General features: G+C 37.2%; 1 protein-coding gene across 2 annotated transcripts in view; it reads right to left on the bottom strand.

The window, feature by feature from the left end:
- The window catches only part of Gsk3b (glycogen synthase kinase 3 beta), a 157,370-nt gene extending 138,229 nt beyond the window's left edge, over positions 1–19,141 (bottom strand). Inside the window, exon 1 of one of the 2 annotated variants that reach the window (XM_076866971.2) lies at positions 18,045–19,141. In XM_076866971.2, the coding sequence (XP_076723086.1) occupies positions 18,045–18,132 (88 nt within the window). In that variant the 5' untranslated portion in view covers positions 18,133–19,141. The remainder of the gene's footprint in view (positions 1–18,044) is intronic. The other variant, XM_076866972.2, reaches the window with a different exon arrangement.
- Between the last annotated feature and the right edge of the window lie 4,326 nt (positions 19,142–23,467).

Below are 23,467 nucleotides of genomic sequence, written 5' to 3'. Positions count from 1 at the left end.
ATTGACTGACTGCCCGGCTAGACACGCTTGCTAGCCCAGTTCTATTAGCATGCCCTTCTGTCAAAAGTAAATGCCTTGCTCAACCACTTAAAAGCAACTGTTTGATATCTTGCGGCAGGCACCTCCTTATTTCTAACAATTCTGGAGCCCAATATGGGGCTCAATAAATCACCCCCTCAGGGACACACACACCCTCAGAGGAGCCACATCCTACTGCCTTGCTGGGGTAACCTTGGAGCAGGGAAGGAAACTGACATTCCTGAGGCTAACAAAGGACCCAAAATCTGAAGTAGACCAAAAGTTGATTAAGGGCTGCAGAACCAAATAATTCTGTGTACAGATCTAGGAAGAAAATCTATTCTCAAGCTTTAGAGAGAAGTTCTTCTTTGGCTGGTCAGGCCATTCCAGGGTTACAGGAAAAAAGGATGGGAAGTGTGCAAGAAATCATGAGTAACTGGGATTGAGCACATGGGAATCTGGGTATGTAAGAAATCCCCAATAAGAATATTGAGCAAGGGTGAGGGGGTTGAATATACAAGGGGCAACACAGTTACAGGAAGCTACCAAAAATAGTGAATAAAAATTCTAAGCCTAGGGAAAAGGAAGATAAATAAATCCCATATATATAAGTCTTCTTTAACCCTAGAGCTTCTTCCTGAGAACTCTGGACTCCCACCTTCTTTAATATTTTGTTCTGATTAGTCTTGTTTTGTCTAACTAAAGTTTCTAGCTCTGGTTTTCTTTCTACTGTCTGGCCAAATAATTATTCAAGGGTTAACTCTCAAATACACTAGAAAAGGAAAGAAATCTTCTCCTTTGAAGAGTCCTAAGCAGGAAAAATAAATGGTAATATGGTGGGAATAAATCTGCCCCATGGAGGATGAGTGGCCACTTGAACCTTTGATTTCAGCATCCACCATGGCTAATACACTGTAGTCCTAATGTTTCCACTGCACAGGCCCTTTCCATGTCTGGGTCATGCTCTATATCTGTGACAGGCTCTATTTTAATTTGTAAAGGATCAATATACATTGGTAAGAGTGAAGATGTCTTTGAAATTACTAACCTACACGTTTTTCTAGGTAGCCAGCCAATTAAGAAAAGATTAGTTTCTATAAAATGTTTGAAGTGCAATGTCTGTTGCTTTTAAGGATTTTTCTTTTGCAGGAATAACTGATTTAAAGTATTAACTATACTTATCTGATACCTTCGTTTTAATGGGTAACTGAAGTTAAAAATGGTTAAATTAGATTTAACATAAGTGAGATAAACACTTGTGAATGTTAGACAAGATATCTAATTTAATTTATATAGTTAAAATATCATCAACTGCTAAGTTTAAATTTAAGTGTTCCTGACTTCTGAAATTCCGTAAGGCAACATATATTTGGGTCTATTAAATATGTTTTGATAAGTTAGTAAATGGAAAAAGTTTTTAGGGTTGCTTTGCTTCTCGGCCTAAACTAAAAGCAAGGTTACTGAATGTAAATTTTTAATAGATGTTTTTCTATATACAGGGAATAGAAAAGTTTCAGCTTTGCTTGGGTTCTCTTTTTTATTTTGGGCTGTGGGGTAGAGGGGGTACCAGGGATTGAACTCAGGGGCACTGGAACACTGAGCCACATCCCCAGCCCTATTTTGTATGTTATTTAGAGACAGGGTCTCACTGAGTTGCTTAGCACCTCACTTTTGCTGAGACTGGCTATGAACCTGCGATCCTCCTACCTCAGTCTCCCCAGTGGGTGTGCACCACCACATCTGGATCAGCTTTCTTTTGATTATCTTGTTAAAAAGGAGTAATAGTCTAAATTCAGAAATTTCATAAATTTGTCTAATTTCAGAATGTAAATTCAAAGTCAACTACTGGAAGAAGGAAGATATAAAAAGTTATAGGTATGAAAATAATGTATGTTTCTGGATGAGAAAGTATTTTGTATGATAAAGTAATTTTCTGTGCTAAAGTTGAAATAGAAAGAACAAAACTAAGGATATAAACAATTTGTAGAATGTCTAAGGAAGTTGCAGTGTTCTCCAAATCAAGCAATTTATAAGCCAAACTTTTCAATTAGCAAAGTACCTTAAAAACCTTGGGACTTGGGTTATGGATAGCACAATGGCAAAGCATTTGCTTAGCATGAGCAAAACCCTGGATTTGATCCCTCTCATTGAGGGGAAAAAGTACAAAAATATTTCCTAAAAAGAAAAATATCTGACTATAAAAATGATATATTACAATCTGGTCTCTATGCTTAAGTTTCAAAGTTTTAAATTTTTGGTTTAATTTTTATCATTCATCATTTTTTAAATAACAACAAAACAGAAAAGATCTTCATGTACAAGAATAATACAAGCAACAACAAAAAATATTAACACCAGTGACCACAGGAAATAATAAAGATGGATGTGGGTGAAGTGTAATACTTCTGTTTTTTTCCTTAAATGAAGACCTGCTATGTTAGTTAGCCTCCATTTTTGCACAATCATTCAGGAACTCTTAGGAGAGTTTAGTAGGTAAGCTCTCCAGCCTAAATTACCTGGGTTGGAACCTAGGCTCTACCACCTGTTGATACAAAACTTTGGCAAAAGTTACCTAACCTTTGTAAGCCCCTAGTTCCTCAGTTAAAAATAATAAATCCGGCTCAAAACTCACTCTGCAATATTGATTTCAACTGTACTTCCTTTTTTTCCCCCTTAGTTAAAACCAAATCTAATTCTTATTTTAAGAAGCTTCTTTCATCTCTTCTAGCCACTGTTTAATTGATAAACTGATCAATTTTTAAAAGAAAGTTATCTGCTGTTAAAATTTTTATTGTAGTGGACTGGGGCTATGGCTCAGCGGTAGCACACTTTCCTGACATGTGTGAGGCACTGGGTTCGAGTCTCAGCATCACATATAAATAAATAAAATAAAGGTCTATCAACAACTGAAAACAAAAAATAAATAAATAATTTATTGTAAAAGAAGAAAACAATTTAAACTTTACGTGTATATGACAACTATATTCTGTTTAGTAAGTAACATATCAACATAAGCTCCTAAGCTTTACCCTAAAAAACCTTAATTCATCAAATTTCAATAAGCCTCAGTTTCCTCACTTATAAATTATATTTGCCTTATAGGACTGTGGTAAAGATTAAATAAGAATTATATTGCTTAGAACAGTGCAATGATAAAATAAGTATTAAAAAGAAGTCTGGAGAGCCTGGATTTGAGATCTGGACTTATTCTCTAGTAGCTAGAAAAGTCTAAATAAACCAACTAGAATGTATTTATCTCAGTTTCTTCTTCCATTAAATAGGATAATATTGTCTCAAGTAAGTCATTGGAAAGTTAAACAACAGTGCTTGGCACACAGTAAACACTCAAAGAGTAGCTAAATCTCATGGACTCTAGCATTAAGATCTGGCCACCATCAAAAGCATCTAAGGAAAGTCAATACCCAACATAACTACAAACCTTTCTAGTTTCTTTCCCACCCTCACTCTATGATCCACAACAGCATCTTTCATCTCTTCCCTACATTTTAGAAAATGCACAGGCTTTATGGGATAAATAAAAAACAACAAAAAGATATGCTGTATTTTTTTAAAATTGGACATAAAGTAAACTACATTTTAAAAACTACTCCTAAATTAAAACTGAACATGAAGCCGGGCCTCGTGCACGCCTGTAATCCCAGCAGCTTGGGAGGCTGAGACAGGAGGATCCCGAGTTCAAAGCCTCAGCAGATGCAAGGTGCTAAGCAACTCAGTGAGACCCTGTCTCTAAATAAAATACAAAATAGGCCTGGGAATGTGGCTCAGTGGTCGAATCCCCCTAAGTTGAATCCCCAGTACCCCCCACAAAAAACGAACATGAACAAAGTATACATAACAATTTATATTAATAATATATTCAAGGCAATGAAGTCAGTCAGTCTCCTGCCTCTGGGGATCTTTCTTTCTAAGAACCCCAGGAACTGACCCACTTACTCCCACTCTACAAGTCAAGACAAACATACCATCCCTTTGTTTCTTACTAAATTCTCATTCTCCATTGTAGAAAGAAATGTAAAACTAGAAATATTTTCTCTATGCTCTCAAAGTGCACAGCCAGTCTTTAATTTTTCTAGAAACTGACAGGCAATATATTTAGATAGACTGACTGATTTCTTAAGGTCTCTAAAGTTTCTCTGTAAAGGTTATTCCTGATGTTCAACTGAATTTAAACAGAACTATATCTAGCTCTTTAGTAACTCCTCTTGGTTAGAGGACATAGCAGGGGCTGGGGCTGTAGCTCAGTGGCAGAGCGCTTGCCTAGAATGCGTGAGACATTAGGTTCAATCCTTAGCACCACATAAAAATGAATAAATAAAATAAAGGCATTCTGTCCATACACAACTACAAATTTTTAAAAAAAAAAAAAGTACACAGCAAATATTTCCTACTTACACAGAAAACAAATCTCTTCCTTGCTTAAGAATTACACCTTAGACCAGCCAAACATCTCAACAGTACAAAATCAGAGACAGGATATCATGCTGATCAGAAGAAAACAACTTATTTCTCAAAACCAAATATGGACAGCCATATTATATTGCTATTTAAAAAATTACATTATTCAGCAACATAATTGATAGTTTATTAATATATCATCCTCTCTGAGAACACTCTAGAATTGACATTAATATGCACTAGCATATCAAAAAATATTACATTAAATACCCAAAAATAGGTCCTATAAAGAGTTTTCATAATTCCTCAATACTACAATCACACACCTAAGTATATCCATGAAAAAAATGGATTATTCATATTTAAATACTGTTTACTATTTTATCTCTATTCTCATACAAAACAAACTACTTGAAGAAAAGTAATCTGTCAGATTTCATTGTTCTAAATCTCTTTTCTAGCCTCACCCACTCCAAATAAAACTTTGGAAGGCTTGTGCACCTACAGTGGGTGCACAATGTGCAATGTTTCAAAGGTACTATGCTTACCAACCAGTGCACTTGAGTTCTTTCGATCATTCACCCATCCATCCACAGTTCAGAGTCACTCTGTGCTCAACACATAGTAAAAGAGAAAGGCTATATAGCTCTTTCTCTTCCCTACTATTTCTTTCCATTTAAATAAAAATCCACATTTGACTTTATCAACTAATTTCTCTTATCAAAACTTAAATGTTCCTAGAAACAGCAGTGATAGTTTGATGACTGGATAATTCCTCACCATATCACTACTATTCCACAATATCAAAACAAACCACCTTCAACTCATATATGTATGAAGCAACCCAATATTGAAAGCATTATGCTCCATGTTGCAGAAATATAAAGGTGAATAAAATACTTTTATGCCATGTTGGAATTTATGATCTCCCAGAGACAGATAAGTTAACAAGAATATAAGGCAGACTATAAGAAGGATCATAGAGAATTCTACAGTAGTTACATGCAAGTGAATTCATGCCTCATGGTACGGCATGGATGATAATATGTTTGGGGTGGTTTTGAGACTCTGAAAGCTGAGTAGGTGTTTGAAAAATCAAGGAAAAGAGCAAATGACAAAAAAAAAAAAATGTACCAATAAAATTTCATTGGGGCTAGAACAATCATGTTAATGATAGTATCTAACAAGCATTTATTTTAATAGCTGTGCTAAAAAATATGGAGAAAAATTATTACCCCCTATAGCAAACAGCTTTCTGAAGAACATAAAAGTCTCAACCTTTTTCAATGACATAAAAATCCAAAATAAATGGAAAACATAACTAAAAACAAATAAATGATGCAAATCAATTAAATGTTTTTAAACCATACACATGTTTTTATTACTTGAAAATAACACAATATCTGACCAAACAGGTTGAAAACAATAAAATAATTTCTGAACAAAATGCTAAACCTGTACTGTCCAATACAATAATAGCAACATATGGCTACTGAACACTTGAATGGTGGTTACTAAAAATAGGTATGTTAAGTATGAAGTATTAGTTTATGAAGATTTAGTAACCAGAAAAAGAAAGTAAAAGAATAATTTTTATATTGATTATATGTTGAAATATTTTTGGATATAAAAGGTTAAAGTATATTTCACCTATGTCTTTTTACTTTTTCTAATGTGACACAGAAAATTTAAAACTGCATGTGACTCATATTTGTAGCTTATATAATTCTGAATAGCTCTTGCTAATCAATTCCTCAATATCAATATTTTTCAGATTTCTTTTTTGGGGTAGGGATTGAACTCAGGAGCACTTAACCACTAAGCCACATCCCCTTCCCTATTTTGAATTTTATTTAGAGAGAGGATCTCACTGAATTGCTTAGCACCTTGCCATTGCTGAGGCTGGCTTTGAACACATAATCCTCCTGCCTCAGCCTCCCCAGTCTCTGAGCTCACAGGTGTGTGCAGCGCCCAGCTTTCAGATTTCTTTACTTGCTTCATGCTGTTGTTTAATGTTAGAATGGTAATCAGTTGATGATAACAATACAAAATAACCTCAAACATCTATTTCTCAATGTCTAGAAACTGCAAAGGTAGAGACACCTGCCAAAAAAAGTATATACCCTTTCTAACTATCCTTTAAGAGCAAATATGGAAAAAACAATAAATTAACAACTTTCCAGACATATTTAGCAAACAGTATTTTAGGCACAGTTGGCTGATATCGTGAGATTATGTTAAAGGGCTTGAGTTGTGTGGCTCAGTAGTACAGCGCTCACCTCACACGTGCAAGACCCTGGGTTCAATCCTCAGCACCACATAAAAATAAATAAGTGAAATAAAGGTATTGTATCCAACTACAATTTAAAAATAAATATTAAAAAATGCAAAAACTTAAGGAGGACTCTAAGAAAAAGAATATCCAAAGAAAAGGGAAAGGGGAAGCAGGTAGCAATCCAGGTACATTTGTGGGGGGAAAAAAATTGACAACATGTCACTGTAAACAGTACAAGGAAAAGAAAATGGCAACAGCAAAGTCCAAAAAAAAATCTTAAAACAAAGGAAATGTGATCATGGCTTTGGAAAGGACTTCATTCTTCCTTAACATGTTAAAAATAGAATTACCCATGACCCAGCAATCCCACTCCTAGGTACACACTCAGAAAATTGGAAAATATATGTCTATGCCAAAACTTGTTCATAAATGTTCACAGCAGCAATTATTCATTCTAGCCAAAAAGCAAAAACAATTCTAATGCCTATCAACTGATGAATGGATAAATAAATTGTGGTATTTCAAAAAAATATATTATTCAGCATTAAAAATGAGGTATTAATACAGGTTACAATACAAAACAACCTTGAAGACATTATGCTAAGTAAAAGAAGACAGTCATACAAGGGAATGTATTATGTAAATCCATTTATATTGAATGTCTAGAATAGGTATCTAAAAGATTAGTGGTTGCCTAAAGCTGGAGCAAAGAAGATAGAGAATGACTACTATTGGGCATATGAGTTTCTTTTTGGATAATAAACGTACACCAAAATTAGATTGTGGTGAAAGGTACACAACTCTGTGAATGTACTCCAAACTATTAAAACTTAGTGGTTTTTTTGGTACCAGGGATTGAATCTAGGAGCGCTATATCACAAGCCATATCACTAGCCCTTTTTAGTTTTTTGAGACAGAGTCTCACCAAGTTGCTTAGGGTCTCTCTAAGTTGCTGAGTCTGGCTTTGAATTCGAGATCCTCCTGCCTTGAGCGGCTGCAATTACAGATGCGCACCACCATGCTCAACATAAAATGTGTATCTTAAAAGGGGAAATTTTAACAGTATGAATTCTCTGAATAAAGTTATTTTGGAAAGGAAAAGTGATCATTGTACACTGTTTCTGCTAAGACTACTATTCAGTGCCTAAGTAATAAGAATAACTTAAATAATAGTGTAACTAAAATAGTGGCATACTTATATTAGCATAATAGCAAAGGGAGATGGACATGGCAATAAATGATATCTACAATAATTAGAAGATAAAAAATAATATCTTAATTTTAAGAAATAGATTTAAGGCATGCTAATTAAAAGTGAAAAAAAATTCCTAAAGGAAAAAGCTGTCATAGTTAAGGTTGCATCTAAGAAGTGTGACTGGGGTAGATGCTTAGTTTCCATTATAAGCCTTTCTGTACTATTTTCTTTAAATCACATTATATACTATTTTATAAAAAATAAATAAACTTTTTAAAACTGGGCACAGTGGCACACACCTGTAATGCCAACAGCTTGGGAGGCTGAGGCAGGAGGACTACAAGTTCAAAGCCAGCCTCAGCAACTTAGCCAGGCTCTGGACAATTTGTAAGACCCTGTCTCAAAATAAAATATTTTAAAAAGGGCTCAGGATGTGGTTTAGTTGTTAAGTGCCTCTGAGCTTAATCCCTAGTACCAAAAATATAAAAATAATAGTAGTAATATTTTTAAAAGAGAGATGCTAGGGATGTAGTTCAGTGACAGAACACTTTCCCTAGTTTCCTTACCAGTACCATAAAAAATAATTATTATTTTAGAAGACTAAGGAACGCTTGATTTAGGAAAATGAAACCATGCGCTCTTCAAGAGGTAAAAGGCACAGGCTTCATGGACACTGATGCACTCTGCGCCTCTGATCTCTCAAAAGAACAGGTTTTCTTATCTAAGATGTTAGAAAAATGGAAAGTCAAAGGAAAAAAATAAATGATCCTTTGCCTTTTTCTCTACTAAGAAATAAACATCTGTTTCTGGGGGGCGGGGGAACAGACAATATCTCTTGGCACTATAGATAAACAAACTAACAGTAAGAAATATTTTTAAAATGATACTAAGAATTCACTGCTTAAAACTATTAGCATCTTACCTCTAACTATCAAGAGAGAAGCACTCTCTCTCATCTTTGTACTTATTCCCCATCTAACTCACATTTGGAGAAATAAAGGTTTAGTAATCTAGGAAGACAAATAGCAATTTTCTAGAGTAATTGGTATAACTTTTGTTTTAATTCTAACACTCTTCTGCTAGAGCCACTGTCATTTTAGGCACATATACACAAAATGGAAGCCCAATGTAAAAATTATTTATCTAAACAGATAAAGAATACCACCAGGCACAGTGACACATACCCATAATCCAGGCTGCTTAAGAGGCTAAGGCAGGAGGATCTAGAGTTCAAAGCCAGCCTCAGAAAAAGTGAGGCTCTAAGCAACTCAGTGAGACCCTGTCTCTAAGTAAAATACAATAGTATTTGCTTGGTAGCAAAGTGGCCATGAGTTCAATCCCCAGTACCAAAAAATACCAAGACATATGGAATATCTAAGGAAGAATATTTAGAAATTGTAATGTCAGCCCTCTCTAGGAAAGGGAACTGGTAATTACAGAGCAGGATCAGAAATATTACACAGAACGAACCATTTTTTAAATTGTTTTAAAGCAAATACATAAATAAACATGAAACTGTCTAGGACATAGTATCCAATTAATATTATTGTGGTTATTATCATGTTTATATAGACATGACATACCCTGCTTTTATGTATATATATATAATTATTATCATTATTGAAACTCTACTAACTCAAAGTTTAAATAACATATATAGAGGGTGAAAGCGCTGAAATACCAAGAGGTCACTATAATACTATCATCCTGATGCCAGGCCTAACTACAACACTTCCAATTTTTCAAGTGCTGCCTCCACAAACTCAGAAGTCTAGCATTAGCAATTTGTTACGTCATAAAGAAAGTGGTTTAACTAATTAAAAAGAATTAACTGAGTTCATTGAATAAGAAAAAGTAAAGGATATCATACTTAAAAGATAGGTTAGCCTTCCTTGTTAAGAAATCTCAAACTCCTAACCTTTTTAATTATATCAGCCAATTAAGACCCTAAGAATTTCTCAGACCTACAAAGGAAAAATACTTCACCATGATCATCTTTTTTTCTCTAGCAAAACAATTAACATACATACCTTTTCAAATCTCACTACACAAGCCAGAAATCTAACTGGCAAATGTACTCTCTAAAAAGCTATTCATAATTCATAAGAAAGCTTAAATGACTCCATGCAGTGCCTAAGCATTCAACAAACAGAAGGTACAGACAGGTAAAATTCGAAACTGTAATTCCATACATACACCAAGGAGAAAAAAAAATAAGAAAATAAGCTTTAAAACAGATATTCTGTTGTTGAGTATTAAATGTAGATGGACAATGGAAGGAATAGTTGGAAACATACCCTTGGCTAGCATACTAAAGACTTTAGTACCTTTGTCCATATCACTGAAATCCAACTAGAGGTTGGCCAATCAGACAGAGATGACCCAGTTCTCTTCCTCATCACTTCAGTGACCAACAAATTAGAAGATGTTTGATGTGAGAAGTTACTGCAGAAACCCAGCTCTCCAGAAGAGACTTTCCTGCCTCCTGCCCCTTTAAAAGAGAGTTCAATTAGTATAATTTAACCTTCTCTAGGTGAACACTTTGAACAATTGTCAGAGTGATTTCTCCTGGAGCTGTTTGAGCTTATACTAAGTAATCTCAATATGCATATTTTCTTGAATTTTCTGTCTATTCTTTTTAGTAGGTGTAATGTTTAACATCAGTATCCATCCATTCCCTTCTAAGTGTGGTTTTAAGAAACCAGACAACTAAATCAATTAGAATTGTGTTAAGCGATAATCAAGAACTGTTAAAAAAAAAAAAAAAAAAGTCTTGAAGACCAATCCATAAGCAAAGTGTACATTCTATTTGTTGGCAGATTCAAGCTGCTCAGACTTTTTAGTTTACTTTTTGATTGGTAACTATCAACCAATTTCCAAAAAGATGAGGTTCCAAATAATCCAATTTCATATTGATGTGTAACTGTTATTCTTGGGGCAGGAGATAGAGGAACGAGCTCCAGATTTCTGACACTAGCAAATGCCCAACATATACTTTGAATAATTGGTTGAATATACAATCAAAAAATTTTCCTTTAAGTTTGGCATCAACTTTAAAAGGGAGAGGTAAAGACAATTATAAACCATAGGAAGAGAGACAAAGAGAAAGAATAATCCTTCATAATGACTAACTTTTAGAAACACACTCTAATATTACCTGAGGATATAAATATATCAGAGTTTATTTATAATCTGTCAGTACTGACCAATAAAAACCAGAATTCTGACTAGACATTAAAAAAACAAATAAACAAATCACATATTACTTTTCTTCTGTGCTGGTCTAAGCCCTAATATTTTCATTTTTAATGTTTGTCTTAAGTTTTCCCTGATATTTTTAAATAATTGATTTTTCCAATATAACTATAAATCGATAAATACTGTATCTGCTAACAGGCATGCCTGGAAATGAAAGTCTTACAGTCATTTCTAAATTATCACCGAAAGACTATACTAAAAGCAAAAAGCACTTTAACTTATCTCTGGAATCCAGGTGTTAAAATAATAGCAATCCATTCTCCACAACATATACAAAAAAAGAGCAAGGGCTCAGGAATCAGAATACCTGAATTTAAATCCGGGCTGAGCAACTTTCTGGCCAAGTAATCTCTGACTAGTTGCTTCATCTCTCTTCATTTTATTTACCTCATCTATAAAGTGGGGATAATAATATTAGCTACTGCATAGAGTTGACATAATGATTAAAATGAGGTTTTGCATGTAAAGAGTTTGGCAGATTGCTTAGTACTTAGTGAACACTCAACAGGTATACCACATTAATCATATTATTATTCTTGGCCAATTTCTATTAAAATAACCTATTTATTTTTAACTTCCCAAGCCAAGAACTGTGCCATGACACAATAATAATGAAAAAATAAGAATATTAGTGTTTTATCAAAACATTATCTTTTATCAAAGTTTCTAATATTCATGCCTACTTATCTACTACCTTTCTGGCTTTAGAACATGCTTATTCAATGTTAGCCCATAAATTCATTTGAATCATGTAATCATCTAAAATACAAAATTTTAGAAAAATTTCTCCTTCCTCAACAATGTTTACTTTTTATTACTATACTAATTGGAAAGGACAATTGAGAAATTAACAACTCCAGACCATATTAATACGGGAACATAATAAAGGTCAGTTTTGTACCACTACTGATCATGGTACCCTAAAAACAGAAGGAAAACTGGTTTGGCAAAATTCATTCAGAAAAAAAAAAATCATCAAAATCCTAAGAAAACTATTGAACACAAAAACATAAGATTTAACCACTCACAAAATTATAATCTGCCTACCTCTAAAACACAAGATGAGAAGGGAAATTGTAAACTCGGAGCCCAAATCTACAAAGTTGTGCCTTTTGTATCTTGTACAAGACCAAGTATATTACAGACCCAAGTATATTTTGGAATAAATTACTACATGTTCAATACCTGCTAAGTACTATCTCTTAAAAACTAGAAAAACTCTTTATTAAGTTTACAGGCTGGTAGAGTGCTTGGATCACATGCACAAGGCCCCACATTCAATCCCCAGCACGCACACAAAAAAAAAGTTTAATGGTAGGAAACTTTTCAGAACACAATTAAATTATTCCTTTTTTTTAAAGGGGAGGGGGGGGAGAGAGAGAGAGAGAGAGAGAGAGAGAGAGAGAGAATTTTTTTAATATTTATTTTTTAGTTCTCGGCGGACACAACATCTTTGTTGGTATGTGGTGCTGAGGATCGAACCCGGGGCGCACCCATGCCAGGCGAGCACACTACCACTTGAGCTACATCCCCAGCCCAATTAAATTATTCTTTAGTTCCACTGTCAGTTTTTCCTTGCTTTTCTAGTCACACATTTTTATATAAACATACATTTCTACATTACATTCAACAAATTTCAAAGGCAGTTTATGACTAAAGAAGACTGATATAATCAAAGATGGGAACAAAGACTGCAGCCTCTACTTCAAAATCTATTAACCGTGAAAATTCTTGAAATTATGCAAAATTCCCCTTCCACCATTACCACCACAACCAATCCAAAAAAAATCAGCTAGAAAATGATGCTAAATTTCACAAACAAAAATCATACCCTGTGGTAAGTATGTTCTTGATAGAACATCATCCAGGGAACCAAGTTAGTCCTGTTAGTACCAGCGCATACTTTGTCACACCTATGTGCTCTGCCCCTCTATTCTTTATTTTAGGGTGGAATATCACAAGAGGTACTACAGTCTCATATCCTGCCCATCCCCATCTCTCTCTCATAACCCCTTGAAGTCTTATTAAGAAGACACTGCTGGGTGCAGTGGGATATACCTGTAATCCCAGCAGCTCAGGAGGCTGAAACAGGAGGATTCCAAGTTCAAGCAAATCCTCAGCAATTTAGTGAGGCCCTAAACAACTTAGGGAGACACTGTCTCAAAATAAATAAATACATACATACATAAATGTATGTCTAGGGATGCAGCTTAGTAGTTAAGCACCCTGGGTTCACTCCCAGGGCCAATAAATAAATAAACAACAGACAGACTCATTTTGGCCAGGGTCAGCACCTGCACATTTCTCACCTTTCTCTGCATAAAGCTCACACAAAAATACAACTTACCCTGTCTCAAAATCTGCTACTGGTACTTATGAAAACTTGGGCTTTCCCAGTTTTCTGTTTATCCAAAACAGCAACTCACACCTACAACTCAAATCCAATATGGGGGACAGAGAGAACAGGGTGACAAATATAGTCTTGACTTGCCAGTAAAATGAAAAGATGTTGCCTCATTTTCTAAATGCAGTTTCTAATCAGCCATAAATTGGTTTATGAATCTCTGGGTTACTTTGAAGTTTCTTCCTAGTGCCTGTGCCTTAGTATTATCTCACAATTAGCAAGCATTATATAGATGCATGCAACAAGAATGCATGCAATTCTTATATGAATATCTTAAGTATTTTTAAAACTCTAAGGTAAGTCTAGTTGGGAAAGGAATGAAAATAAGGTTCTGGCTTTCAGTTTCACATGTGAGCAATGTTTTCTAAATTAACATAGAAAAACCAAGAAATTGGCTAATTTCTAATAACCAAATTTTAGGTATCACAATTTTAATCTAGGATTAGAGAGACACTATGTTTGTACCCCTCTTTGCTTTTAATCACCACATAACTTAATACTGCAGAATCATACGTAACTATCCATTAATTATTCTCTTTGCTAATAAAAATTTTTATTAGAAAAAGTTATTTATAGGGAAATACCGTAAACAATATTGACCTATTTTTCTCTTTCCGAATCTTAAGTTTAAGCATCAAACCTAGGCAATAAGCTAATTTTGTCCAACAGTATACTAAAAGCATTTATTGCTGGACTCTAATGCATGCCTATAATCCCAGCTACTGAGGCAACTGAGGTAGGAGAATCACAAGTTCAAGGCCAGCATGGGCAACTTAGGGAGGCCGCCGTTGTCTCAAAATAAAAAAGAGCTGGGGATATAGCTCAGTAGTAGATTTAATCTCCAGTACCAGAAAATAAAAAATTTTAAAAAAGTTTGAGCTGAGCACCGCAGCTCAAGCCTATAATCCCAGAGACTTGGGAGGTTGAAGCAGGAGGACCAAAAGTTCAACGAAGCCAGTCTCAGCAACTTTAGAGTTTATAGAAAGCCTATCTCAAAATAAAAAGGACTGTTGTAGCTCACTAGTGAAGTACCCCTGGGTTCAGTTCCCATTGGGGGGTGAAGGAGAATATTACTAAAATTGCGTGGTCAGTTCTTACTTTCTCAATTTTGGGTAAAATACCATGTGATCCTAAAGAAGAAATTGTGTAGACAGATGTGTGCTATTTAATAACACATAAGCCTGAATTGAAAGAAGAAATGTTGATTTCATCAAAAGGTAAAAAACACCTATTATCAAATAGACTTAATTTCTGCTGAAGTCTTCACAAAGTGAAGACTCTTAGTAGTAGTATTATGCAAAGTTTACCTAAGTATTTATTTATGAAAAACAAGTTTAACCATGTACCAAAAATTACATGAAAGCCTATGAAATATCTAAATACGTTTAAGTCACAGCATCAAAGTATTTTCACTGATCTCAAATAAATTACCATGGAACTATTATAACTAGGTTTCAAGTGTGAATCTATACTAAAATTTTTTTAAATGTTAATCAAAAGTATTTAAACCCAAATCTTTAGTTTACTGTTCCCAAAGATAAATTTGACATTTTTAGGTGTAAATTAGAAAGTATGTAATTAATAGATTAGAATTTAAATACCCTTGTCAGAGACAAGCTGCTACCTGCTGAATTTCAAGGAAAATTACTGTATATGAAATTTTTAAAAGTGAATTCATCTACCCTCTCTCTCAGCACTTTCTCAATTTTCCCATTACAATTAACAATACAACTCAGCAGTCAAGTCTTCCAGACTAATAACCTCAGAATTTATTTTTAACTCCTGACTCCTTCACAAGTACTCCCCTCCGTCCAATCCAAAGTCCTGCTGGTTTCTTCATTCATACTGTCTCTGAATCTGTTCCTTTCATCCGTTTTCACATTTTAATTTATACCCTCATGATTCACAATATTCCTTACTATTTCCCTAAAAGGGTCGTAATGTCTCTCCATGCAAATCCATCAACTCAACCTCCCAAATCACCTTCCAGTATCTGTTTAATAATCTATAGTAAAATCCAGATCTCTCTTGAAACTCAACCAAACTTTTACAGGCCCCTTTTCCTCTCTGCTAACCTTCCCATATTTCTCAAATTTCATCTCTTCTTATTTTCCTATTTAGGCCCTTTAAATCAGATTTACCACCTTGCTTGTTGCCTCTCATACAAAGCTCACCATCTCTGTGCAGTACATGCCTCCCACCTAGAGTCCTTCATACTTCTCCAACAGTTCAAGTTACAGCCTTCTTTAACACCTAAAAGCACACCTCTACAGAAGTCTTCCTTCTCCAACCATTCTCTCATCCCTTTATTCTTTGTTCTTCTGAACACAGTTCAATTTGTATTTTATAATCTTGCAGTTATCATACTATTGTTTCACATTTTTTTCCCCTCATATCCATCCTTTACCATTAAATAAGCTTTTGAGGTCAAGTACTATAATTTCTTACGTAGCTCTTTTGTGGTGAACAGAAGTTCCCTTGAATACTACTAGTACCCTAACATATGCTCAATAATTCCTATTTCTTCTAAATGCCCTAAAGTAAAGGTTGACTATGCCCTTTAATCAGTCATAGTTGCCAAGTTTTTATTTTTGCCCTTTATAAATTGCAATTGATGAAATATCTTAACCTACAAATTTAAGAGTTACATCTATATGAAGAACTAAGGAGTCATTTTTCAAAGAAAATCCTGGAAATAAAATGAAAAGTCCCAAAATTTAACATTGTAATTTAACATTACACATCTCTGAACTAAACATAATAAATGAATTACCTAAAATTTTTGAGTGATTTTTAAACTCTAGTACAAAGATGTAAAACACACAAACACTCCAGTACCACAGAGGCTCTTAAGCAGCTATTATAAGATTTGCTTCATCACAGATGAAAATTACACCAGAATTTTAAATAATTATTTTCAAATGACCCCATGAAGTGCTTAGAAAGCATGATCCTTCCTTGAAAGATGCAAAATCAGCTTCCCTCTTCACATACCCTGCGTTCTCTACTAGCTAGTCACCAAGAGAAAAAAACCAACTTTCAAAAATAACCTCCCATCAGCTATTGGACTATGTTTTAGTCAAGTTCCATAAGCCAACATGAACTGAAATCTTGAGTTCAATTAAAACTGATCATTTTATGTTGCATTAAGTATATAATCAATGTCAACTAAGAGCATACACATTTGGGTTTTGATTTTTAATCTTAGCCTGAGGCAACAAAATTAGTTTATCTTTCCCTTCATCTCGCCCCTTTCTCAGGGGATAAGAAACAATATAGATATGTTTGTCAAATTCTGCAAGTATGTTTAAATAGCTGTCATTAAATACCATACAAACATCTCCACAAATAGATACAGTGACATAGGATACTTTGTATACCAAACACTTGAATAACAGATTTTTAGTACAAATCCAGGGCAAGAGTACAGTCTAGTACAGTACAGGATGACAGTCTTCTGCAACAGCTATGATGGAAAGAATTAAATCCATATTCTTAAGAGTTAAATCCACAGTTTTAAATATGAGGGGAGTTAATCAACAGTATTTTAAATAGTCCTAAAAAGGAGTCCATTGTACTCCAGAACATTTAACAAGTAATGTATGCAAAGGCACCTCAAAATTCAACTTAAATCACAATGAGTCAGTGACAATTATTATTTAACTCAGTTTTGGCACTGACAATACAAACCTCAATCAAAACTTGGACCCACTTCCAAGTTACCTTTTGATTAAACAAATTATATGGTGGCAGATTGGTAATGTCAAAACAGGAAGGTTACGAGATAACACACTAAACCACTTATCCAATTGGAAACAATGCACTTAAGATGCAAATGCTGCTCGATATTTACCGTCTCCCACCCGACCCTACTAAAGGGAGGGCTGAAGGCTCGCCTCCAAACACGAATGCCAGTTACTGAGCAAGTCCATCTCCAGATTAAGAACAAATAATTTGTGTATCACTCAGGCAAAGAAGAAATGTTAGGAGGCTGGGACATTTAATGTCTATATAAGTATACAAAACTATGATAACCCCTGAAACCTGAACTATCTAAAACATCCTCCCTTGTTCCGGAAGACACACGCTCCGAAAATGCACATAATGGTTTATGGATCAAGTCTTCCTCATTATTCAAAAGCATGAACAAGTAAAAACTTCCATGGCTATTTTAACGTGGAAACAGTCAAGCAACCTGACAAAACTGACTACCAAAACTAAGGAAAATATAAGAAATAAGTTCCAAATTGAATCATCCAAATAAAATCACATTCTCTCAATTCAAGGTTAATGAGACCAGGGAGGAGGTATGGGAGGAGAAAGGAGTGAGCTGCCTCATCTTTGACTGAAGACGGGTTTTGCCCTTTTCCATTACTCTGATTGATCTGGAGGTCTAATATTTTAACATCCTGCTATTTCGAGGTTTCTTATTTTAAGGGTGAAGTGGAGTAGAGGTGTAAAATAAAATCGATACTCACTGCTAACTTTCATGCTGCCAAAGGCTGAAGGCTGCTGCACTGGCTTGCAGCTCTCCGCAAAGGAGGTGGTTCTGGGCCGCCCTGACATGATCTCTCTTCCCGAATCACCTTTTCCTTCCTTCCTCCTTTTCTTCCTTTTGTTTTATGTTAGGGTGTTAGGTTAATGATAAATGCAGCATTAAGTTCTCTCACAAGAAAAAGAAAAGAAAAAGAAAAAGACTTCGTTCTCCAGGCTTTTCACTTTTTTGTATAGCTATTTAAAAAAAAAAAAAAACGAGCGATGTAGTTCTCCTTCAAGACAGATCGGTACGGATATTGAACATATAGATAATCTGGGGCTGGAATGGGGGATTACAATTCTTTCACCTCCCTTTCCTGAGAGAGGAGGATGGGGTGGGGGAAATCCTTTAAAAATATATATCACGTGAAACGGGAGCAAATACTTGATTGAAAATAAGTACTCTGAATATTATATTTTCCTCGGGGATTTTTTTTCCGAGTCAATGAAGAAGGGAAGCGGCGGAAGGATCACGAGTCTCACGCTTGAGGAGAGGGGGATGGGAGGAAGGGGTGGCTCCGAGATGCGACGGGAAACGCTGCGGCTCCGGCAGCGGCGGGATCCAGCGGGCTGGCGGCGGGGGCCCGGCGACCAGGAGGGCGGCGGAGTCGCGAGTCAGTCAGAGGCGGGCGGTGGCGGCGGCTCCTCTCCTCATTGCGCTAGGAGCAGCTGCAGGCGGCGGCTGGATCCAGCGGCCATGGCGGCGGCGATAGCGGAGGCAGCTCCCTTCAGACCCCAGGCAGCGGCTCCTCGACTGCTCCCCATACGCCGGGGACATGGGAACCCGGCAACCGCTTCCGTCCCTTGGGGCCCCCTCCCCCGTCCACGGCACCGGCGCGGCCGCCCTCCGCCCCTCGCCTCTGATCGGTGCTTGCTCAGGAAGTGTCTGCGCTTTGCCCCGAGCCCGGAGCCCTGTCAGCGGCTGCGTGGCCAGGTCCTCTTCGCTTCCTTCCTTCCTTCCTTTGTCACTCGGCCCGGGCGGCGGCGGCAGCGGCAGCAGCACAAACCAGCATTCGCCCGGGTCGGGGGCAGCTCTGTGTGAGGAGCGCCGTCTGCGCAGCCGCCTAGCGCTTCCCCGCTCCCCCTCCCCCTTCCTACTCGTCCTCCGCCTCCTTCCTCCCCCACCCAGCCTTACACCGCCCAAAGCCCGGCCGCCCGTGTAACAGGCGTCTGGGAATAGCCCACCGAGTCCGGGCCCGCCCACTTCGGCTGGGAAGCCGAAACCCAAAGCAGAGCCAATCACCAACGTCTCTCGTTTGCGGCTCGTTCCGGAAAAAGCCGATCTGTCTGAGAAGCCAATTAGAAAGTGTCGCTGGGAAACCACGCCTAATGAACGGAAAATGCCGAAGGCAGCCGAACGGAAAGAAAGTGGATTCGCCTTGTTCTGTGGCTGGCTGGACGAGAAATTCGACTATAGCAAAGGTGGCCAATCAGAGTTGCCGGCCCTCAGGAAAAAGCATGAAGAGTTAAGGACCGTGAAACCTGGAGTCGCGGGTGAAACTGCATGGCTGGGCGCCGCGGCCGCCTCGCAATTGGCTGGAAAACTCCACTGGGAGTGTACCTTTCTCATTGATTGGTGAAAGGAAGAGGGCTTCCGAGGACATTTAGCCAGTCAGAACTTCTCCTCCCTCGTCAAGTGGGGGTTGAAGAAGAAAGCAAAGAGAGGACGTCTATAAAGCGCCATCTCATTGGCCTGACGCTTTGGAGATGAAGTCGGGGCAGAAGGGAGGAGGAGTGAGGCCGAAACCCCCAGCTGCGGCCAATCGGCATTCACTGCCGTGCAATCGCAAGACCTAGCTGTAGTATGATTGGCTTCCGGCCTTCGGCGGCGGTCCCTGGAGCAGGGAGAAGCTCGCCCGGGTCGTGGCGGACGGTCTGACGGGCTAGCCTGCGGCTGCTTCCAGCCTGTGCGGAAACCGCAGATGGGGCACCCGGGCTCTCTGCACAGCCCAGCCGAAACTGCTGCGGTCAGCGGGGCAGGGCATAGAGCACTCAAGCGAGCAGAGAAGCGAGGGGCTCTCCCCACCCACAGGAGCCCTTCCGCGGGGCGCGGCTTACTCGGCGCACCCTGGGCTCTCAGCACGGGATCGCGCGTGCCTGCTATTTGGGGGCGTCTTCCCCAAAAGGGCCAGACGGACAAGGGGCCGCCCAAGGCTGGTACGAGTTCTCAGGACCTAAAGTAGGAACAAAGCTTCCAGAGAGGTAGCGCCTCTGGGCAGCCCCGCCCAGCCGCCGGGACCACTGATATAGTGAAGCCCACTCTGCCTGGTACGCGCGGCCAGGCCTGGCCTTCTGGAAACGCCCCTGAGAGATGAGCTCATGCTCCTTGCGCGCGCTTCTAGGCGCGACTGCCCTGCGCAAAACCGGCCCTGAAAGCAGGTGAGGGGAAATGCCGTCAGGCCGGATATCCTGAAACCTCCAAGGAAACGGAGAGTCAGAATTGCCCATAGTATCTTGGATCCTTTGGAATTAGGGTAATCTCTAAAAGTGCTATTTGTGTAGGCTTCACGTATAGGCCAGTGTCCATTGTTCTATAAGAAAAACAATTCTTTTGGTCTGCCTGAGAAGAGTAAGGTATGGCAACACCAGACTTAAGAAAAAGTAGAATGAACGCTTACCATCCTGACTGTAATCCAGTAGGGCTTGTAATTTCCATGTGCAGAGTCATCCCTTTCTGTTAAGATACTATCTCCAGAAAGAACATGTAAAAGTACGTGTACTTGATCAGATTACGGGCCATTGCTTTAAAAACTGATGATGGACTTGGTACAGAACAAAATAAGCTTTGATAGCAGACAGGAAAGCTCTTGATAACGTTGCAGACTCACATCTGTCTACAGAGGCTGGACAAGTAAAGCAAATAAATGACACTTGATTTGTGTAAAACAATGGGAAATGATAGGGGATGTGGTATATTGGAATATCCATAAAGGGAGCAGCTGCTCCACTCTAGCAGATTGTTGCCCTCAGGAATGAGGGTCCAGTATTATGAGATGTTCTGGTTTTCTCCCAAGAGAAACCCTGGGGTCTTTGTGTGAGATTTCTAGATGTTTAAATGGTGGTAACTAATATTTGAGAACCCTGCAGACCAAAGTAAGAACATCCCAAGATAGATGTGGCCAACAGGCAATCAATTTGTGATCTCAAACCTAAGCATAGCTTTATATCCCAAGAGCAACAGAGGATCTTGTTCTTTGCAATTAAAAGAGAACATGAGGTCACTGGATGCTATGGGTGTGGTAAAGAATGTTAAAAGCAAAGTCATTGCTTGGCGACTTTGTCAACTGAGTGGTGCCTCTCTGCTATATGAAACACCTTTTTTATTCCTAAATGCTATGAAGAAGAGCTTTAAATACTGCCTGCCTCTTCTTCCCATCTCTACTCCCAATTATACCAACAGGAAAGTAAGTAACGTTTAGGTTTTAAAAACAGGAATCATGATTATTCTATATAATACAAGTAATAAATACAAAAATAGTCTAATATTAATAGTAACTTTACAGTTAGTTGCTGCCTTCAAATATTTTGAACTGAAGCTGTTTTTAATAAACTCTGACCAAGAGTGGAAAATTTTATAGAAAAAAAAAATTTGTTTCAGTTCTAAAATAGGACTTGAGGGAAATATTTATTTTTAAAATAAGGAACTATTGAGATTAATATTCAGTGGTTATTTCTCTGAACTTTTAGACTTATTTCTTTAACTTCACACATGCTGTTAACCACTTACAAATTTAAAATTTTATTTGTTGAGTTTTTGTAATATGTCAGACACTGTGGCATATGCCAGACACTGTGGCTCAGCAGTAGTGCACTTGCCTCACAGGTGTGAGGGCACTGGGTTTGATCCTCAGCACCACATTAAAATAAATAAACAAATTTTATCCATCTACAACTAAAATATATATATATATATATATATATATTTTAAAAAAAACAGACACTGTACTTAAATACTTCATGTGTTCAATCTTATTTAAACTTACAACAATTCTATCAATTAAGTACTATTATCACCTGTAATATTGAGATGAAGAAACTGAGCCCCAGAAAGGCTTACTAACTCACCCAAGGTCCACAAACTAAAATAACAGAACTAGGATTCAGATCCTAGTAGTCTTGCCTCTACACTTCTGTCTTGCATACAATCCCCACTTCTTTTGATGTATCCTACTTTCCTTATCCTGTAGTCTGAACCTATACCTTATACTGTACTGTGACATGCATTATACCATTTGGTCCTCAAAACTACCCAGTAAAATAGGAAGGGAAGCTATTTTTCTGTTTTTATAAATGAGAAAACTATGTGCTAACATGATTAAATAACTTGCTCCAAATCACTAGCCACATTTTAAAATTGAAACTAAAAGGTAGGCAGGTTTAATAATAAAGTAGTATATAGAATATGAGAGGCAGTGTATTTAGATGAATCAAGAATGAACTATTATAATCCATGAACAAACTCTTTCCAGAGTCTGATTTATTATCTAGTTAACTGTATTAAATACAAACATGTTCTTGGGTGCTGGTCTTCAAAATTAAAGAAGATATGTACTCTATGCTCCAGATACTTGTAGTCCAAACTATGACATGGAAAGAGTTGTTTAGTAATGAAGCCTAGGAAAACCTCCAATATCAAGGTCAAAGAGAAGATTAAGAGGAAGGGGTAATAAACTCACATTTATTGAGTGCCTGTTTATTCCTCCCCAAAACCTTGAAAGATAAGCATTGTTAACCTTTTTTTATTATTATTAGATGAGGGTATCAGAAGACAGATGATGGATGCGTAACCGATGTGATTCTGCAATCTTTGTAATGTTTTGAATAACCAATAAAAAAAAAAAAGAAGACAGATGAATTTTAGGATAAGCGCACTATTCAAGGTCAAATGATTAGTAAAATGGCAGAGCTGGGATATGAGATTTGACTCCATTTTCTTTCTCCTAAATCACTTTGTTTTCCCTCAGATAAATACTGTTGATCCCATATATGTAAAATTACATATGTGTGTGTGTGTTTGCACATGAACACCATTAGCCTTGGTGGCATTTTGGATGATCTTATCTCCATCCTTTTCTACCTTTTGTCAATAACTTTGAGGTATATTCTACAGGAAAATAATCTAATAGGAATTGTCAGTAGCAGCTGTCAGGCACTTTTAGAGGTAATTTAGGAGATAGTTTCAGGGCTGAGCAGGAGAATGAACTAAAAAATCAGAATACCTTTAAAAGCTCTGAAGTAGCAGCAGAATTTTGCTCCTCTAATGCCCAAAAGACTGATCATGATTAATACAAATATACCCTATGAAACAGTTAATTTATATCATCAAAATAAAGGTGATGAAATTACATATTGACTATACTAGAAA

The sequence above is a fragment of the Callospermophilus lateralis genome, chromosome 10 (genome assembly GCF_048772815.1).
Source record: "Callospermophilus lateralis isolate mCalLat2 chromosome 10, mCalLat2.hap1, whole genome shotgun sequence".
In the NCBI taxonomy this organism is placed as follows: domain Eukaryota; kingdom Metazoa; phylum Chordata; class Mammalia; order Rodentia; family Sciuridae; genus Callospermophilus; species Callospermophilus lateralis.
The sequence above is the reverse complement of the archived record's forward strand: the minus strand, read 5'-3'. Positions and strand labels throughout refer to the sequence as shown.